Source organism: Chionomys nivalis, chromosome 14 (assembly GCF_950005125.1).
Source record: "Chionomys nivalis chromosome 14, mChiNiv1.1, whole genome shotgun sequence".
In the NCBI taxonomy this organism is placed as follows: Eukaryota; Metazoa; Chordata; class Mammalia; order Rodentia; family Cricetidae; genus Chionomys; species Chionomys nivalis.
In genome coordinates this window covers 40,824,783-40,843,839 of record NC_080099.1, presented here as the reverse complement: position 1 = coordinate 40,843,839, position 19,057 = coordinate 40,824,783, and the positions used below count along the sequence as shown (strand labels likewise).

Sequence of the window (19,057 nt, the reverse complement as noted above, 5' to 3'; positions counted from 1 at the left end):
AAGCAAGCTTCAACTAATCCTGAGATCGGCCTTTACAAATCTCTTCCACCTCAAGGGCCTCAATCATGGTCGATTATACCGAACAGTTTTAGCGATTTGAAAGCAGTTGTAACTCAGCACACAGTACAAAACTGCTTTGAAAATCAGAAAGCCAAGCAAATAAAGCTGCTGAGCAGATAACAAAATGCCTCTGATATAGTATTCTATGGCTATCACTGGGAAACGTACAACACGGATAGCCCAGGGAGGCTGATTCATAATGCCAGTTTTATAAGCATGAAAACATGGCTTGAGTAAATAATTCTGATTTTGCTTTTGATACTCACTGATGATTTTTATTCCACTAAGGGAGCACCACACTGTTCCTTTAGCAGCATCTCCATTATTCTAATTCCCTGTGGAAAGAAGAAAGAAAAATCAAAACGCCATCTCTCATAGACAAGCACCATTACATTTATCACAACCTTTTCCCTTCAGAGAATCCGGGTCCCAGCCATATATTCATTGAAGAAAAGTGGGCTCAGTCATCCCTGACATTTTCGTAATATTTCACTCAGCAATTTCCCTTCTGCTTTCTCCATGTGTTCTCGAAGCTGTTTAGGAGGTGGGCAGAGCAGAGTTTGGAATTTGCTTACAACATCAGAAAGCAGCCCAAGCCAAGGTAAGCAATGTCTCACAAGTGGTACAGCTTGCCAGAGTTGGGATAATGGCAACCGTAAATGTTTGCCGAACGCTGACAATTGTGCTGGTTTCACTGCCAAGGTTCATGCGCGCTGGTGCGGACAGCAGGTGCTGCCATATCCCACCGAGATGCTCTCCAAGAGGAAGGCACTCTTTCCCCATCCGCAAGCACCTATTATGGACTGCTGCAGGCACATAGACATCTCAGCCAAGGCGGATCATCACCTGAGGTCATGCCCTTTCTCCAGTGCCAGCCCATAGCCTATGACTGGTGGATATGAAGACAGAATGACTCTCTTTTTCCCTCAACTGCCAACAAATTTAAGAGGCAATGCACCCTCATGGCTTTCCATGGCATAGCTGTATCTCAGCCAGCCTCCCAGGCTTCCCTCCTCCTACAGAGATGCTCCCAAGAGCCCTGTCTCTCTAATACACTCCACGCGCAAATCTCCACCTTGGAAACCTTGTTTAATACACACAAAACTGCTTTCCTAGTCAGAACACAGATGTTCAAAGAGGTTTAGCTATGTGCCCAAAGCTCTAATGTCCTGATGCCAGGGAAAGCACACAGGCACTCCACCCTAGTTTCAGCCTCACACACCAGTCTTCTGCACTGCTCAATCCATGACTTCCCACACCGCCTTACCTACCACCTGTTCTTGGAGGAAAGAAGATGGTATATACTCCTCTCCTACTTTGGAGACCAGTTCTGCAGGCCAGAGAATAGCCTGTAGACAAAAAGATGGGACTGAGGCATAACTATGAGGTAAGGTTTTAAAGACGGCAAAGCTGGATCCAGGAGGAAAGGGCCTGCTGTACACACGGACTAGAAATCTTGAGAATAATAGCAATGAAAAGAACTTGAAAACAGTTCCCCAAGCCTCTCCCAGAAAGGCTGGTTCAATGGGACTCTGGGGAGGCCCCAGAGCTCTTTATCTTTGACGTTTCATGTGATTCTTAAGATCAAGGAGGGCTGGGTAATATTGAGTGGGCCCACGAAAGAAGGGCTGGGACCCACCATGGGTGCTTGTGTGAGCTAGGAGACAGGGATTGGAAGGAATCAAAGGCATCACTTGAGAACATAATAAAATAGGAGCTGGGGAAGTGGTTAAAGTGCTTGACATGTGATGATGGGGACCTAAGTTCAAACACCCAACACATTTCTTTTTAAAGACTTAAAAAAAAAAAGTTAATAACACATCTATATTTCCAGCTCGCATGCATACACACTCACAAAAGCATATAATGAAAAATAAATCTTAAAAAGACCTAGCCTCCTACGTCACTGGGGAAGAAGTGGGGACCAAATCTGCAACAAGTAGTGCAATAAAATCTAACCCAATTCTAAGACCCAGACCAGGTTCACTTCCACGGTCATTTATCCAACAATATGTCTGAGTAATATTTACTGTGTGCCCACTACGTGCACTGTATGTTAAATGGTAAACAGCTAAGAAAAAGTCCCTGCCCTAATAGAATTTACAAGGAATTTCCTTTCTTGTTTCAATCCTTTCACGTTCCAACACCCCCTCCCCAATAATGAAATGTCCTGTTTCCAGGAGGAACGAGAACCACCGTGACAGAAGTCCTTTTTTCGAAGCAGCTGCGCACATCCACACGGTGTGTCTTTAAAACACGGAAGGTACATTCTTCCTTGGGAAGAGAGAACTAATCTATAAGCTGTCTCATCCATCTAAATTAAGACCTCCACCACTTACCAGGCCACTAATTGACGGAAATAAAGATTCCAAGCTTTGCCCTGGGAATTCCAAGACGTTATTTATTGAATCAATTACGTTCACAACGTGACAGCTGATTTCTCTTTCCCTCGCTCCCCCTCTCATACACTTTACTCTGAAGAAGAATGGTTAAGACATAGAAAGGGGAGAGTGAGGGCAGGGGAAAGGGCTTATAAAGTAAATTAAGGAAATGAAAAATCTGAACAGTAGACCAGGTATTATTAGGCACCTTTCTTGGGAAGGAGGGGTCAAGTCAAAGCCCACTCGATAGTGCTTTCAAATAAAGTTCATTCTAACACTCCAATCTTACCCCTCCCCAATGAGATTTAAAAAGGCTAAATTTATACCCCTTACCACACAATGAGGCCTGCATGCAGAGTCAACATTAAGTGCACCCACCTTTCAGACATGCTTTCAAAGCTTTTCTGGACTGACAAACTATAAACCAGCTTGATTTTATTATCTCTCTGCCCTCGGAAGGTTTTTTCCTTTATTACTAGGCCATCTTTCCCCATTTGTCAATACACAAGCAAGTAAGTCACCTCAGGGCCTCACGTCGCTAATGCCAGGATAGCAAGGCCTAAAGGTACTCCCATTCTTTAGTCTCGGAAGCTTTCAGGTTTGAAATCCTTCACACACACCCTTCTCTGTTTCTGAGAAATCACTGATCACTGCAAGACCAAAGTGTGTCTTCAGGAGAGGTAGCATCAAAGATGATTAAATCTAGACAGTGTGTTTATGTTACAATCAAGTTGACGCTCCCTTAAGAAACGTCTGATTTACCTGGGAGGCTCCAAAGGGAGTCATATGAGACCTTACAAAAATTACAGGCATCAGAACAGTTCCCCAGAGGCATACCCATGCTGAGCTCTTAATAAGAGAGCTGCTCACTTAATTATCACAGTAATAAGAAAAAATGATGTCAAAGACCCCACTGGAAAGAACTCCCTTCTTGTGGTTCATGGCTTCAGAGCAAATACTGCCTGTGCTAGCTAAATTTTTATCAGCCTGACACAAGCCAGAGTCATCTGAGAGGAGGGAACCTCACTTGAGAAAACGCTTCCATAAGATTGCCTGTGGGCAAGCCAGTGGGACATTTTCTTGACTGGTGATTGATTAATAAAGAAGGGTCCAGCCCATTGCAAGTGGTACTATTATTGAGATATACATTTTAAAAAGAACAAAAACAAAATAAAACCGAATGAGTAGTGAGGAACAAGCCAATAAGCAGCATTCCTCCAAGGACTGTTTCAGCTCCTGCCTCTGGCTTCCTGCCTTGAGTTCCTTCCATGATGGACTGTGATGCTGAAGTGAAAGCAAAATAAACCCTTTCCTTCCCAAGTTGCTTTTGGTCAACAGAGAGATCCAAAAGGACAAGATGTCCCTACTCAGAGGTCATAGTCTCATGAAAAAATAAAAAACAACTAAAAGGCAAGCAAATCTCTGAAAAGTGTTGTAACTTAAAAAAAAAAAAAACACATGAAGAAAGACAAAGGGAAAGAGAGGTCAGGTACAAAAGAAGAGACAAGTAGGAAGAACAACCGGAGGAGGAGAGACTGAGTAACTACAAGGTTGCTTATGAGCCACAGACACCAGAGAAGGTGAAGAGGAAGCCGGAGAAGGTTTGGAAAAGGTGCTGGGGTGGGGGCTGCACACAGCACTCTCACTGTTCAGCAATCACCATGAGAAACTGGACAGAACAGAGAAGGAAGCAGGACGATTATACACCCCGTCTTTCAAGCCCCTGGTTCCCCACTCACATCCACACACTTTTTCCTCCTTAACGCCACATCTTCCTGGAAGAGACGCTAGCACATAAAATCTCCTGTGTAGCCACAAATGACACTGTAATTGGCTAATGGCTCTATTGCAGACATCTGGGTCACATCCAAGCTTGCTATGAAACTTTGGGCAAAATTTAAAATTCTTTATACCGCAACTGCCTCCTTTTGGAATAGAGATAGTGACGCGGGCTTGTTCTAAAATTTGGGTAAAACCCTGTTTAATCTGATTACCATAATTCCCGACGTCAAAATGCTAGTTTATGGTAAACACCCTGCAATTAACGAGCCGTGCTTGCCCTAAATCCGCCTGCAATCCTGTGAGGCTGGAGATACAGCTTCCCCGGTTCCCAGCACAAACAAAGCTCCACCCTCAGCACAGCTTAAACCAAGTGTGGTGCCATATGCATGCAATCCCAGCATTCAGGGGGCAGTGGAAGCAGGATCACAAACTCAAGGTTATCTTTGGCAACACAGCAAGTTTAAGATCAGCCTGAGATAAGTGAGATCCTGTTGAGAGGGGATGGGATGATGAAGTGGATTAACAGAAGTCTTACAACCTGAGTTTGATCCCCTAGAACAAAGGTAAAAAGGTGAAGAGACTACTTCACAAAGTTGTCCTGACCTCCACATACACAGCATGGCATGTGAAAACCCCACACCCCCCAACTTTCACTGCAACACACAAAGAATAATTAGAAACAGGCAAACCAAAAAGGATGCATCCTGTGCGAGAGTACAGCCTTGGTTCTCAGAAGATGCACAATAACTGTGCACTGAGTGAATGAATGAATGGATGAATGAATCCACTATCTAACCAGTCAATAATCAATTTGTATTCCTACCACTTTAGAAGAGATAGCAAGGTGCTCAGTTAGGGTGGTGCTTATGTTTGAATCCCGGTACCTTGGGCAGAATTCAACACACAGTAGGTGCTCAATGATGATGAGTTATAAAACTTATCAACATATGACTTCTGAATGCTAAAAATAATGAGTTTAGGAAAAACTGATCTGAATGAATCTGCCTCGTGTTCAGCATCTGTGAAGTGCTAGTGGGAGGTTCAGCATCACAAGAGCTGCCACAGAGATGAAGGAACAAAACAAGGAAAGGATAAAGGCATGACAGGAAGAAAGAAGAAGGAATGAGAGGGAAAGAGCCAGGAGCACAACCAGGTCAAAAAGAGATACTTTTCGATGTGGAAGTTTGCGTTATAGAATCATTGGCCATGGCTGGAGGGATGGCTCAACAGTTAAGAGCAGTGGCTGTTCTTCCAGAGGTCCTGAGTTCAATTCCCAGCAACCATATGGTGACTCACAGCCATCTGGGGTCTCTTCTGGCATGCAGGTGTACATTCAGGTCAAACACTGTATGCATAATAAATAAATAAATCTTAAAAATAGGTGATAGATAGATAGATAGATAGATAGATAGATAGATAGATAGATAGATAGATAGATAGATGAAATAACTGGCCACTTAACAAAAAGATTTGCATCAAATTTAGTTCAAAAACTTCGTTACCCTTCAACTCCTATTTTCCATTAAGATGGCTTCTATAGAACTTGTTCAGAACCGACTTGTTAACAACGCAGAATTCTGAAGACATGAATAAGATAAAGTAACACCACTTGGCTGCCTCAACTCCCAACGTGATCTGTGGCCCTAACTATACTCATCAGGCCCTGTCTGGCCAGTGTCCTTCCAGTCCTCCAGACACAACCCTCCCTCTGCATTGCCCTCTGATCATGTACTTGGCTCACATGCCTACTTCCCACTCAGAAACAAACCTGTGCCTTCTTCCTCACCCACGGTTCTCGCTGAGGCAAGGCCCCTGGTCTTCAAGTGGCAGCGCTCCTCACTCTCTGCAGCCTCCACAGCTCAAATGAGTTAGCCCCTCCTCCGAGAAGGCCTATTACTGTGGCCACTACTGCTCATACAGACCAGCCAGTCTAGATCAAGTCTCTATACCCCACTGTCTTTATAGCAATTCTCAAGCTCCTAAAATTCCCAGTCTTATCTGTCACCCCCATGAAAAGGTATATTCCATGAGATCAAAGAAAACTTCCATGAGTAGCCACTGGTGAATCCCACCCACACTAGAACCCAAAAGTGTAGGCATCATTCGTGAGGGAAAAGAGGGGGAGAAAGAGAAATGGAGGAAGGGAGAAAGGAACGGAGAAAGCTATCTGCATCCAGCGTTCTCACCCAACGATGAAAGAAACACTGAGCATAGCTCTGCAGAAAGAGATATTTTATCACAGTAAAGCATCTTTTAATTTGATGGCCAATTTTTTCAATTTAGAGCTACCTTCATCTACAAAACTGGAATAACACCAAATAACAATAATAAAAATTTATTAGCCCATGCAGTGTGCCAAACACTGAGAGAACCTTCCCAGAGAAAAGCTCCTCTAGCTTCCAATTGCACTAAAGGATTGTTATCTGTGCCCGGGGATGATACCAAAGCTCAGAGACATTAAGCATCTCATCCAAAAACCACACAGTAACTAAGAAATAGAGAAATAGAGCCTCCATTTGACTCAAGGCAATCAAGCAGAAGAGTCTGGAATTTAGCTAGGCTGGAAGTTCTAAGGAGAGTGAGAAACTCCTATTACAATGCTGGATCTGGACCAAGAGACTTTCTCTCTTCCCTGTTGACTTTGGCTCAAAATTTTTGATAAACAAATCAGATATTTTAGTCCTGTTCCCAAACAAAATGTCATGAATTTTAATATGAGTCAATATCTAATCACATCTATGAATTATCTCAAATACAATACTTTTCAAGTAGGAATAATCAGATACAATATACAGCTTTGATATACTTTTCCCAATAGTAGCTGATACAGTAAGATTCATTTTTATTTTCATTAATCATCCCCAAATCTTTAGATGGAACTGCATAACACTAACTGCTACAATGATTCGGATACCGCTGCTTCAATTATGAATCTTTCTCTCTCCTGAAGGAGAGTATGTCTCACAATTTGCAACAGGAAATACTATGTCCCCAAATAAGAAAATCTAAAACTTAGGAAAGATCTTATATTTTCTAAACTAGAAAAAAAAAAAAAAAAACCTTCAACAAAGGGTTGAAAGCGACTCATTTGATTTAAAGAAATCTACAGCCAAATCTACAGGAGGAAACATGGCACTGTTATTTTCATGGCTCCCCTTCCCCCATAAAACCCAACCTGACAAGCTTTAAGTCCCTGGTATGCTTCTGTTATTAAGTTCTTCCTCCACTGTCCAACATGGCTCAACCTGTCTCAATTTTGGCTGTCTAGATATGTGACTTGTACATTGTTTTATTTCTCCTGGCTTGAACTTCATGTGAAACACAGCTTTCTCTTGCCATTAATCAAGGCCAGCCTCTCACACAGAGCCACACCCCATCTGAGACCATCCTGCAACTGAACACCCATATTCACTTAGAAGTCTCCATCCATGGACACGTTCACTACTCCTCACCCCACCTGCGTTGGTCCTAATGACATGGTGTTCTCTCTTCTCCTCCAGCAGAGCTACTGGAGGTGCCTCGTACCAGGGGGCCCCATTACCTACTCTTGTTGCAACACACTAAAAAATAACAAGGATTCTATCAATTTCCTTCTAACAGACTTTTTTTGCCCCCACCCATCAAACTTAAGCCAAAGCATAGCTTCTCCTTTTCCTTCCTTGCTCTGAAACAAAATAGCAAGTCAAATTGTATGCCCACTTTATCAATGAATTGTCAGTAACAGAATGTACAAAATCTAACTGTTGCCAAGAGATTCATAGATAATTCTCCTTGTGTTTTATTTCCACCCTAGCCCACAGTAATGCTTCTGTGTAAGTCGGTAATATTTACACATCTTCAGGTGTTTCCTTTGAACTAAGTATCAGTTCCTAAACCCAGAAGAGTGAGAACTTAAGGCCACATGGTTACTGAGTGACAGACCTAGAATAGTGAGAACTTAGGGCCACACGGTTGTCAAGTGGCCGGCCGAGAACTTCAACCTGAATTTCTCCAGCTGTTTTTACAATGAGCACTCACCTCAATGAATGTCCTTGCTTGCCTGGGTGGATGGAACACAAGAAGCATTTTGCTTTGCAATGCTACCTTGAAGAATGAAATGAGACAAGGCTGGAGAGATAGTTCAGTGTTTAAGAGCACTGGCTGCTCTTCCAGAGGACATGGGTTCAATTCCCAGCACCCACACAGCAGCTCACAACTGTCTGTAACTCTAGTTCCAGGGGATATGACACCTTCACACACAATGCACATAAAACAAATTTAATTAAATTATTAAGAAAAAGAATTAAATGGGACATCTAAAGCCACTTGCATACAACACGCTTGCATTAACAGTGTTGAACCTTCTAGTCTCCCTGTGACCCAAGATGGTGTGGGGAGATGGAGGATGAGGGGTGTAGGATAGGGATATGGGATGAGGGTGTCTTTCACCACAAGGCTCTCTTCAGTCAGTGTCCAGTGGCCCACAAGAAATGCCACCAGAGTCCCACCTCCATCATCTGTACATTCACAGTGTCTTTCCCTTGCTCATTACATCACCTCAGAGATGCTACTGGTGCTTTCATGACTCCTGACATACCAGATGGTGAACAACATCTGGTCACAGCACTGGTCAACACCAAGAACAAACACAAATAGAATCTGGGTCCAGGGAAGAACTGGTCCTCAGCAGGCAGGCAAAGCCCTCTGCTGTGCCATGCTGAGCACACAATACTCCTGGATTCATCAATCCTCATGCCCCGTCTGAGCTAGTAACACAGAAGAAGTGAAACTCGGAATTTTGTCAGTAATATGCCTGACTAGAAAGAAGCAGAATCTAGAGTGACTCTCTTAGTGTCCTAAGGCCTTTAAAGGGTGTGTTCGCCGCCTAGTGTGGTGGCACACTGCTACAATCCCAGCACTTGGGAAGCCAGGCTCCATTTCACAGCAAGTTCAAGACCAGCCTGCATCGTATGGAAGGGAAAACGGAATGGAAGGGGGAGGAAAGATGTGTTTGCAGCTTTCACACTATTGCCATGCAGTCTTAATTTTCTAGCTTTAGGAGAAACAGAATGAGAACAAAGCACCAGCAGTGTTTGCAATATCCTCAGATCAAAGCATCTCACCACACCTCCAACTGCTTTTCTAGCAGAGGAGTCTCACTGCTGGGCCCGGTAGAAGCCAAGCATGCCCACAGGAAGCATCTCTGCCCCAGTAGTCTGTCTATGTATAGAACATCTTGGCCGGCTGCCCCACCAGCATTTGCCTCCCGCTTGCTTGGTGACTTTGTGTTGCTCTAACAAAACACCATGACCAAAAGCAACTGAAGGAAGAGCATACTTGTTCTTGCTTACAGACCCAGAGGGAGAATCTCTGATGGTGGGGATCACAGCTTCAACTCCATGCAAAGAGCAAAGAGAACTGGAAGCGGGGTTTTCAAGTCACAAAGCCCAGCCTCAGACATACTTCCTCCCTCAAAGTTCCACCTCCTAAAGGTTCCATAAGATCCCCAAGCAGTGCCACCCAAGGCTCAAATACCTGAGGCTATTGGCTATCAGGCACATTTCTCATTCGCCACATCACTAGAGGTCTTTTGGTGCTAACCATGCCCATTGTTTGTTTCTTGGTGACAAAAAAATACAGATGAGCAAAGTACTAAGTCCCTTTGGGGAGCTACAGTGCCATAATTAATGGCAATATAATGAAAGGCCAACATATGATGGTGGCCTTCATCATATGTACACTCTGTGGAGGGGCACACAAGGAAGCCGTGAAGAGTTCCAGAAGCAATCTTTGAATAACGGCAACATTTAAGAAAGTCACTAAAGGATAAAAACAAAATCTGTACAGATTTAAAGGTGAAGGAGTACTGACTTCATTCATTTGACTAGTTGTTTGTTTTATTTGTTACTTGTTTTTGTCTTGTTTTATTCTGTTTTCTTCTGCTTTGGTTTTCATACAGGGTATTGCTATGCAGCCCAGTCTGTCTTTAAACTTGAAATCCTCCTGCCTCAGCCTCCTGAGAGTTGGAACTAACTGTATGTCACCACACCTCAAGCTTTCTGAAGATGAGGTCTGGCAGTGCTTAGGCAAGCTGGTATTTTAAAATCCCCGGTTCCTGTTAGAAACTAGTAAGTGGTAAAGAAAAGCTGAAGAATCGTAGCAGTTTTCAAAAGTCACTTTACCAAGTCAACCAATTACGCAGGCAGTGTTCTGACTGGTCGACCCCTAGGGTCACATCCTCTGCTTAGTCTCGGATAAATCTCCACGGATTAATAACTCCCACGTGGATGAAGCTCTAAACCTGTCTTCGATGTAGAAAATATTATGAACGTCTTTCCTTTGATAAAGAAGTATTTAAAATTCTTTCCTTTGGCACAAAGGTATTTAAAGGAATTTCCTTTAAAACCAAGCATTGAAAGCAATTCCAGCTCTTGTGGAGAAATTCATGTGAAATCCTCAAGGTGGAGGACAACTCTTCAATTTATTTACTTTATTTGGAATTTAACTGGCCAATTCGGGTTCTCTTGGAAATGCCTGTTACATGGCAGACATAAAGACGTGGGCTGCTAGGAGAGTGAGCTAGAGAAACAGGATGGTTCTCTATCTTAAAGCCACTTAGCCTAGGGGCTGTAGCTCGGCGTCAGAGCACTTGCCTGGCAGGAAGCCCTGGGATTAATCTCCAGCACTGTTAAGACCAAGACCGTACATTTTCATAGCAGAGACACAGTAATAATAATTTTTCCCACTTGAAATCAAGCATGTATGCAGCCTGCTCCTTAGTTAAGACAGAGATCTAACCACCTGATTTGAATATAGCACGAAGTCTTGCCCCCTGTGTGGTCTTAGGCAAGGAAACTCACCTGTCTATGCCTTCTCATTTATTACAGACTGATTTTAGGGTACTCACCACAGACAAGGGTTGAGACATCTGAATAAGACAAAGCATGCAAAGCACTCTGGCTCCCACGTCATCACACTAGAGATGTTTGCACATCCATGTCTACTGTTTACTATTCAGTCTAAAGGCCCATCCCACAGACAACCGGAAAAAGGAAATGTGGTATGCACACAACAGGGGTTCGTTGTGTGTATATAACATAACTCAGTCATAAAAGAACAAAATTAAGCATTTTCAGGAAAATGGTTCAGGAAAATGGATGAAAGTGGAGATCATTTGGTAAGCAAAAACCAGGCTCAGAAAAACAAATATTGTAGGCTTTATCTCATATACAGAATGTAGATTTAAATTATATGTATTTATATAGGTATATGTTATACTGACCATAAAGTAAAAGGAAGACTATCAGAAGGGAAGGAAAAGTCTGAATGGGGAATCAACAGAGGTTCATGAGATATGTATGACGTAAAGACAGGAGGAATTATTTACAGATTGAAAGGAACCTAGTAAGAGGATAGAAGCGTAGATGAGGAGAGAAAATTGTGGTTGTCCAAATAGTAACAAAATACATACATATACAGGTATGAAGATGCCACATTGGAAACCACTCCTTTCTACACTCACTAAAATTCAATAGATAATAATAATGGTCATATATAAAATATATTACCCGTGCCTAGTGTTCTTATTCCCATCCCATTGTTTCTGTATTTGGAAAGAAATTACTCTGCTTTAATATTAAATCAAAAGAGAGAGACGCACGCCGCGCGGAGACCGGCGGGCAGATGCGGCGGATCTGGGATAGTCCAAGCATGAAACAGTGAAGCCCACACTGAGAACAGATCGCCCCACTACAATTAAATCAAGTAGGTTTCTTGGGGCCTAACCTGCAGAGTGGGAGGCCTTTTATTGGCGAGGTCCTCTGGCGAACGGGGAGACTGGTCCTGTCCCTGAAGACCTTCCTGGGTGGGGAGAGTGTTCTTGGCCCGCGGCAGGACACAGGAAACGGAGCAGGGGCATTCCCCAACCCCCTTGACGGCCCGGTTAGTTTGCGAGGGCTGGTCCCCTCTGCTGGGGCTGCTCCTCCTCTGCTGCGACCTCTCTCTCCCTGGCCCACCCCAGCTTGCGCCCAGGGGCCTCCTTCACTCTCCCTCCCTTCCATGGGGCCGAGGGATCACCTAGTTTAGCCTGTTTGGGCTCTGGGTCAGGAGCTCAGGACAGAGGGCAGCGGGAGTTTCTCTGTTTTGGTGGCTGGCCTGCAGAGTGGTAGACCTTTTGTTGGCGAGGTCCCCAGCGAAAGGGGAACCTGGTCCTGTTCCTGAAGACCCTTCTGAGTGATGAGAGGGATCTCGGCCCACGGGGGGAGCCAGGAAATGGAGCCAGGGCATCTTGTAAGTGGGGCCCCTGGCCAGCGGGAAAACCTGATCCTGCTTTAAAAGACCCATTAGATAGCAACGATAGGAGGAGATGGGCAGGCGCCAAGGCAAGAATTCACCCAACAATCTGAAAAACAACATGAAAACACCAGAACCCAATGATCTTACAACAGAAGAACTTGAACACCCTAACACAGAAGAAGTGGAAAAAATTGACTTTATGAAAGCAATAGAGTCCCTTAAATAACATGTAAAAAACGCCCTTATAGAAATGGATGAGAAGTATAACAAAAAGTTTGAAGAAATGAATAAATACGTAAATGATACCCTGGGAAACCAAGAAAAAACAATCAAACAGGTAATGGAAACAGTTCAAGAACTGAAAACTGAAATGGAAGCAAGGAAATCAAAAGAGAATAGAATCATAAAATTATTACCATTTCTGGAAAATAATATAATAATGTGTTCTTTAAGTTAATAAATATCCACTGAATCCTGAGGAATTTCTGGGTCCTGAGGACAGAGTAGTACATTCCATCTGGAAATCACTTAGTAAGAAACAGGAAACTTTACAAATACTAGGGAAACAGTTACATTTGTAGGAGTTCTTCAGTTAATCTTTTCTAAGACAGCATTACAAACATAAAAGGGTCTAGCCTCCAGATGTTCCACTGTGTCCCTTTGTGACATTATAACATTGAAAAGCATTGTGAGTTAGAAATAACCTCAATGTTCAGTACTAAATAGCAAAGTAAGCTATAACTACTTAATGAAACTTCAAAATGATGGTTTTGAAGTTCATGTAATTAGTATAAAGGCATTTGTGATGAAATGTTATTTGAAAAAAGATGTATAATTGCACTAATAATGTGGACATCAGTGTTTGAAATATGCAAATAAAGACTAAATAAAAATGTACCAATTAGGCTTGTTGGCTTGTTTAATTTGTTTAGGGTTTTTGTTATTTTTTCTTAAACCAAAGTCTTGCTATACAGTGCAGGCATGGTTCTCCTGCTTCAGCACCCTGAGTACTAGAATTACAAGCATACACCACCAAGCCTAATTCCAAACTATACTTTAATGCAAAGATAACAAAGATCACTTATGGTGTGTTACCTGCATGCCAAAGTATCTTACATGCTTCATTACACTTGCCTGTGATTCTCATGCTCACGAGGCAGACAGCATTATTCAAATGCCACGCAGAGAAAAGGTTTGGCTACAAGATGAGGAAGGGCTCAGATTAAAACCCAGGTCAGGCTGACTCCAAAGGCAGGCTCATTATAACCACTAAACACTGTCTGCAACACTATAATGGAGAAAGTAAGTTTTTGCTTTTAACTTCCTTGCACTTTGCTTTTTAAATAATGACAACACAACAACCGATCATTTGCTTTGTGCCAAGTCCTGACCTGTGTTGTTTTATATAACTCATTTACTCCTTCCAAGGACTCTGTGAAGTGGGAACCAATGCTGTCTTCACTCTACAGATGAGGAAAATGAGACACGGATTTTAATGGCTTGTCCAAGGTCACTCAGCTCTCCTGGACAGGGAGTTGTCACAAACAACCCTACCACCCAATTTAAAACATGTACTAGTTATTCAACTCCTAGACCAGTTATTCAGAAACATTTTGAAACAAGCCTCATAAAAATTATGTAAAAGATTTTAAAAGTCTTTTGAAGGGAACAATCATAATTTTAAATTTTAAACATTTCAGATATGTAGAGAAGATTAGAGATTAATAAAGAAAAACAGTCAAGTGTTTCTGTTGTTTTGTTGTTGTTTTTGTTTTTTGTGACAGGGTTTCTCTGTGTAGTCCTAGCTGTCCTGGCACTTACTCCATAGACCAGGCTGACCTCGAACTCAGAGACCCACCTGTGTCTGCCCCCCAAGTACTGGCTTTAAAGTTGTGCACCACCACTATCTGAAAACCATCAAGTTTTAATCAAATGTAAATATATCTAAAAACAAAAACAAAAGCTATACCCCACTAAAGCTCACTGATCAAGAAAAATTTATTAGAGCCCTTAAACTCTATTTAACCTGGGAATAAATGTGAAAAAAGTTAATTAACTGCAAAAGACACCATTTTCTTTTGCTCTGGAAATTTGGAGAAAAATAGGAAAAAAAAAAAACAGTTGAGAACCAGGTGTGATGGTTCATGCTTGTAATCCTAGCACTGGGAAGACTGAGGCAGGAGGACCAACAGGAGTTAAAGGGCATCCTAAATTCCAGGCCCCTAGGATGCGTGGACACTGTCTCAAAACAAAGCAATGACGACAACAAAATCCAGGAAGAACAGGGGAGAAAATGAAGAGTAAGCGGAAGGGAGAAGGGATTCAAGGCGGAAGGGGGGGAGGACATAAAAGCAGTGTATGATAGCTCCCAGGAAGAAAGATAGCTGAGGACTAATGTGTAAAATGACAGATCCCAGACAGCAAAAAGAATTGAAAATGGAGAGGGGAAGAAGAAAGTGGAGAAAATGTATTTGAAGGTGGCAAAAAAGACATCACTCCAAAAAGTTCAGGGTCCCTAAACATATACTCCTTTTCCCTGAAACAGGCAGACACCGAATCCTCTTTCACGTCACCACTGCCGAGGTCTCCCAAAGGGACCAACAAAAGGGGTCCAGCAGCAGAAGATTAACTTCCACCACAGAGCAGAGATAAGAAATCACTGCCCTCCTCAAAGAGGCAGAGGACCCAAAGGAACAAGTTCCCACATCAGGGAACCCAAGGGACTTTGAATTAGCATGGCCCGGGGTGCAAGCACAGCATTGCAGGTGGACTATCAGGACTACCGGTAAGAAATGAAGTCACCTTTCCAATCCAAGGAGTCCTTCCTACACTTCTGAATTTAACTCCCAAGCTGAGATGACTGATGGGATTTTCTGGTCTTTTGGGTCAAACTGGGGAGCCTTAATTTAGTGCAAAGAGTCTAGCTGAGGAAAAGCTGGAATTTAAAAGTGGTCTTTTTGATCCACAGTAAATCTGACCGCAAAAGCATTCAGTCTGCACAGTGTGCATGCACCGTCCCTGTTCTCTGTCTTTCTTTCCTCTTTTTTCCCTTTTTTATTTCTTTTTTTATTTCTTTTTGTTGTTGTTGCCTCCTGGTACAGCCCGTTTCAGCTTTAAGTTCTATGCCTGCCTCAGGTTTATATGGAGTAGGTAAAGATTTATGGTGGCCACAAACTCCTGTTTCCTCTGCCTTTCTATATTTGAGTCTTGTGCAACAAACAGAGAAAACGAGCTGGGAAAACTAACACTTTGGTGGGAGATTCGATCCAGGACAATGACAAGAATTCAGCTCCCGAACGTCCTAGTGCCTGGGTGAGTGGAACAAATGAACACTAGAAAAAAAGAGTTATCACAGTACGAGCTAAAAAGGCAAGGACACTTGCTCTACTGTCTACAAATGTCTGCTTCAGGGTCATAGTTACACCAGGTGCTGCTGGAGTCGGGCCATTCTCTTGCCTTATCTCCTCACCTAGACTTTTGTCTTCACACTGGGCAGCAAAGAGAATGGGCTCCAAAATCACACAGCCTTGATTCAAGTTCCAGCATTGTATGCCGCCATGTCCGCAGCTGTAAGAGGGGAAGAGAACAACTGAGGCCTCTTTTCCAGGCTACTGGGAGGATAAATGTTTGGGAAATTATGAAGTGTTTGGACCAGTGTGCAATCGCTGATTACAGCTGCTATCTTTATTCTATCTGGTCTCCCTTAGAGCTTCTATATTGTATTTATGGGAGGTATAGATCAAAAATAAGTCATCCTGCTCTATTACTGGGACCAAGATTTCAAAGAGTTACGAGTTTTATAATATGCGGTTTGCCTCATATGAACAGGACTGTGATACAAAATTATAAAAACCCTACTGCATGCTCATGGCCTCTCCCATTAACCAGTGTTTTATTAGTATGTATCATATTTTTAATATTCTGTTGTCTCCGCTACACCTATCTACATTTTAAATGAATTACCTTGGATACTCTTTAACTAAAAATATTTAAATATTATGCATTGGTAAAGACTAATAGAAAAATGTTATTTGGAAATAAGGGGAACTAGGAGAGAATGAAAAATACATATAATTTTAGAATTCAAAATGACTTAATTCAATCTGATTTTACAAAAAAAAAAAATGTTAGTTTAGATCAGAGCAACCAGAATGAACAACATGGTTATCAGAGTTTGGTCAAAATAGGTTCTGGGTTTCCTACCTCATGGCCAGATCAGAAACCCATTGCCACACCATGTAGACACGGTCTCTCCTACCACCACACAAACAATGACCCTACACACATCTGAACCTCAGGAAATCACTCCTACCCTTTCAGACAGGTCTTGAGTTCCCAGATTTCATCTTGTTTGGAGAAAATACTTCCAGAATTTCAGCTGGCTAACCTAAGAGATTCTCAAAAGCTACAGCACTGAGCAAAGCCTACTACAAACAGATGAATTCAAATGAGCCACCCTGGGATCTGGGATTCCTAGGCCTCACAGTCAAGGCAAAACACACAAACAAACAAATAAAACCAGTGTGACTCATAGATCTCTAAGTCTGAGATGTCTTCCGCAGGAAGACTGTGTTTCAGGAGAATAAGATTCTAGAGAAAACCGAATGAACAGAGAGCGAAGAGGGAAGCGTTCAAGAAGACAGACCTATCGAGAAGTAAGTAGTTAAGAAGTAGCATCCTTGGTATTCTCATGGCATCAAGTGACCTAACTATGACCTGAATAGGTCTAGTTGAGCACTCAAGTGGGATTCAAAAGCATTATCACCAGACATAAATAAGAGCTGGGAAGAGGCTTCCAGAACTGAAGCATATAACAGCATATTTCATCTGGCCTTTCAAGTGGTTCAAGTCACATAAAGAATCTTAAAAGAATGCACACGAGAAAGCAGGAAATGGAAGCCCACAGTCCTCAGTCTGCATGCTACACACAGACGTCCTGCTGAACAACACTAATTCTTGCTCTGTTCTTCTCTCTTGGGATTACTGACTTTAAAATACCCACTTTTTTAGAGTTGTGACGACCTATGCAAGTGTATTCATGGGACACACCGTTCTCAGTTAAGGAACTCAGCATTCACACAACACCCACATCAACATCACACAACATGTTCCCCAGGGGGGAACTGAGGCCAAACAATGTGAAAATGGCAGAATCAGTAACTGTTTTCATTTCCAGAGTAGATAATCAGAGGGTTGGAGCTGGTTTTGCTTCTGCTTCACAATTCTATGAGCTAAAAATAATCAGGCCGACAGTTCTAAGACACCAAGTCATTCAATTTAGACAAGCACAATACTGAACTGGTAGGAAAAGCTATAAGCTGACAGAATTATTTTGGAAAGGAACTTGATAATACACACAGAAGGTCTTAACCCAAGAAGCAATCAGAAATGTACAGAAGTTTTTATACTCTGGGATTTGACGCAACACTATTTCCAATAGTGAAAAAAAACAGAAACTAATAATAAAAGCTATTATATAAAAAGGATATTATGCAAACTGTCAAGCTTTCAAGGAATATGTACTGTTTACTACACACCTGTAATCCAATGCTTGGGAGGCAATAGCAGGGACCTAAAGCTCAACTCCAGCATGAGCTATGTAGAGTTTGAGGCAGCATGGGCTATTTGTAAAAATGTATCTTAAAAATCAAAGAACAAAAAATATAGAAATATGTAATGACAAAAAACTGTTGACAATATGTCCATAAATGAAAACATTGGGCTGAAAGATTTCAACTTTTTTAAATATGAAAACGACTTGTCTATACATACACAAACACACAGAGACACACAGAAAGAGCTACAACAACATGTTAAAGGGGAATACCTTATTAGAATTATAGCTCTATTTCACTGTGCTTTAACAATATATTTATAATTTAAGAAGATGATGAAAATGTTTTGAAAGAAACAGCACGAATTTTTCATTTACCATTGTATAGCTAAAATCTAATTTGAGACTGGGAACATAGCTCAACTGGAAGAGTGTTTACTGAGCATCAACAACCTTAAGTTTGATCTGAAATAGCACACGCACACACACACACAAAAGAAAGGATGTAGAGATTCTGAGTGAGCAGGCAGTGTTTGATATGGGTAGGGGCACAGTCATAACAAAGACTCCAATGCTTCAGACCCAAGCGAATGACAAAGCTTTCCATGGCGTGAGGCTCAGAGAAATGGCAAAGCCTTCTTTAGGTCTGAGTGGAAAATATGCCCATCATAGCATTCTCCTCCTGAATGTGTATGACCTGGAGACTTCTCCCTTACAGAGATGAACTACATCCACCTCCTCATTCAACTGTATATAATAAACCTACCTCCTTGTGTATCTGTTTGTAATAGCCCTGCCTTCCTGTTTAACTGGATGTGATAGACTGCGTTCCCAGGGTGCTGTGCTTCTTCATCAGAGCCCAGACCATCTGATCCCAGCTTTCCCATACCCATTTGTAAGTCATTTCCTCCTTTACTCATTGATCTAATCACGGACCAATCAAGGATAACAATAGAGAGATTCTTGTCACAACAAAGCAAAACAAAAATAACCAAAACAACCAAAA

The 19,057-nt window shown here is 42.2% G+C and overlaps 1 protein-coding gene across 1 annotated transcript in view; it reads right to left on the bottom strand.

The window, feature by feature from the left end:
* Prelid2 (PRELI domain containing 2) overlaps window positions 1–19,057 on the bottom strand; it is a 71,616-nt gene that overhangs the window by 7,182 nt on the left and 45,377 nt on the right. Inside the window, exon 6 of the mRNA XM_057789074.1 lies at window positions 327–395. Coding sequence (XP_057645057.1) covers window positions 336–395 — 60 coding nt within the window. The 3' untranslated portion in view covers window positions 327–335. The remainder of the gene's footprint in view (window positions 1–326; window positions 396–19,057) is intronic.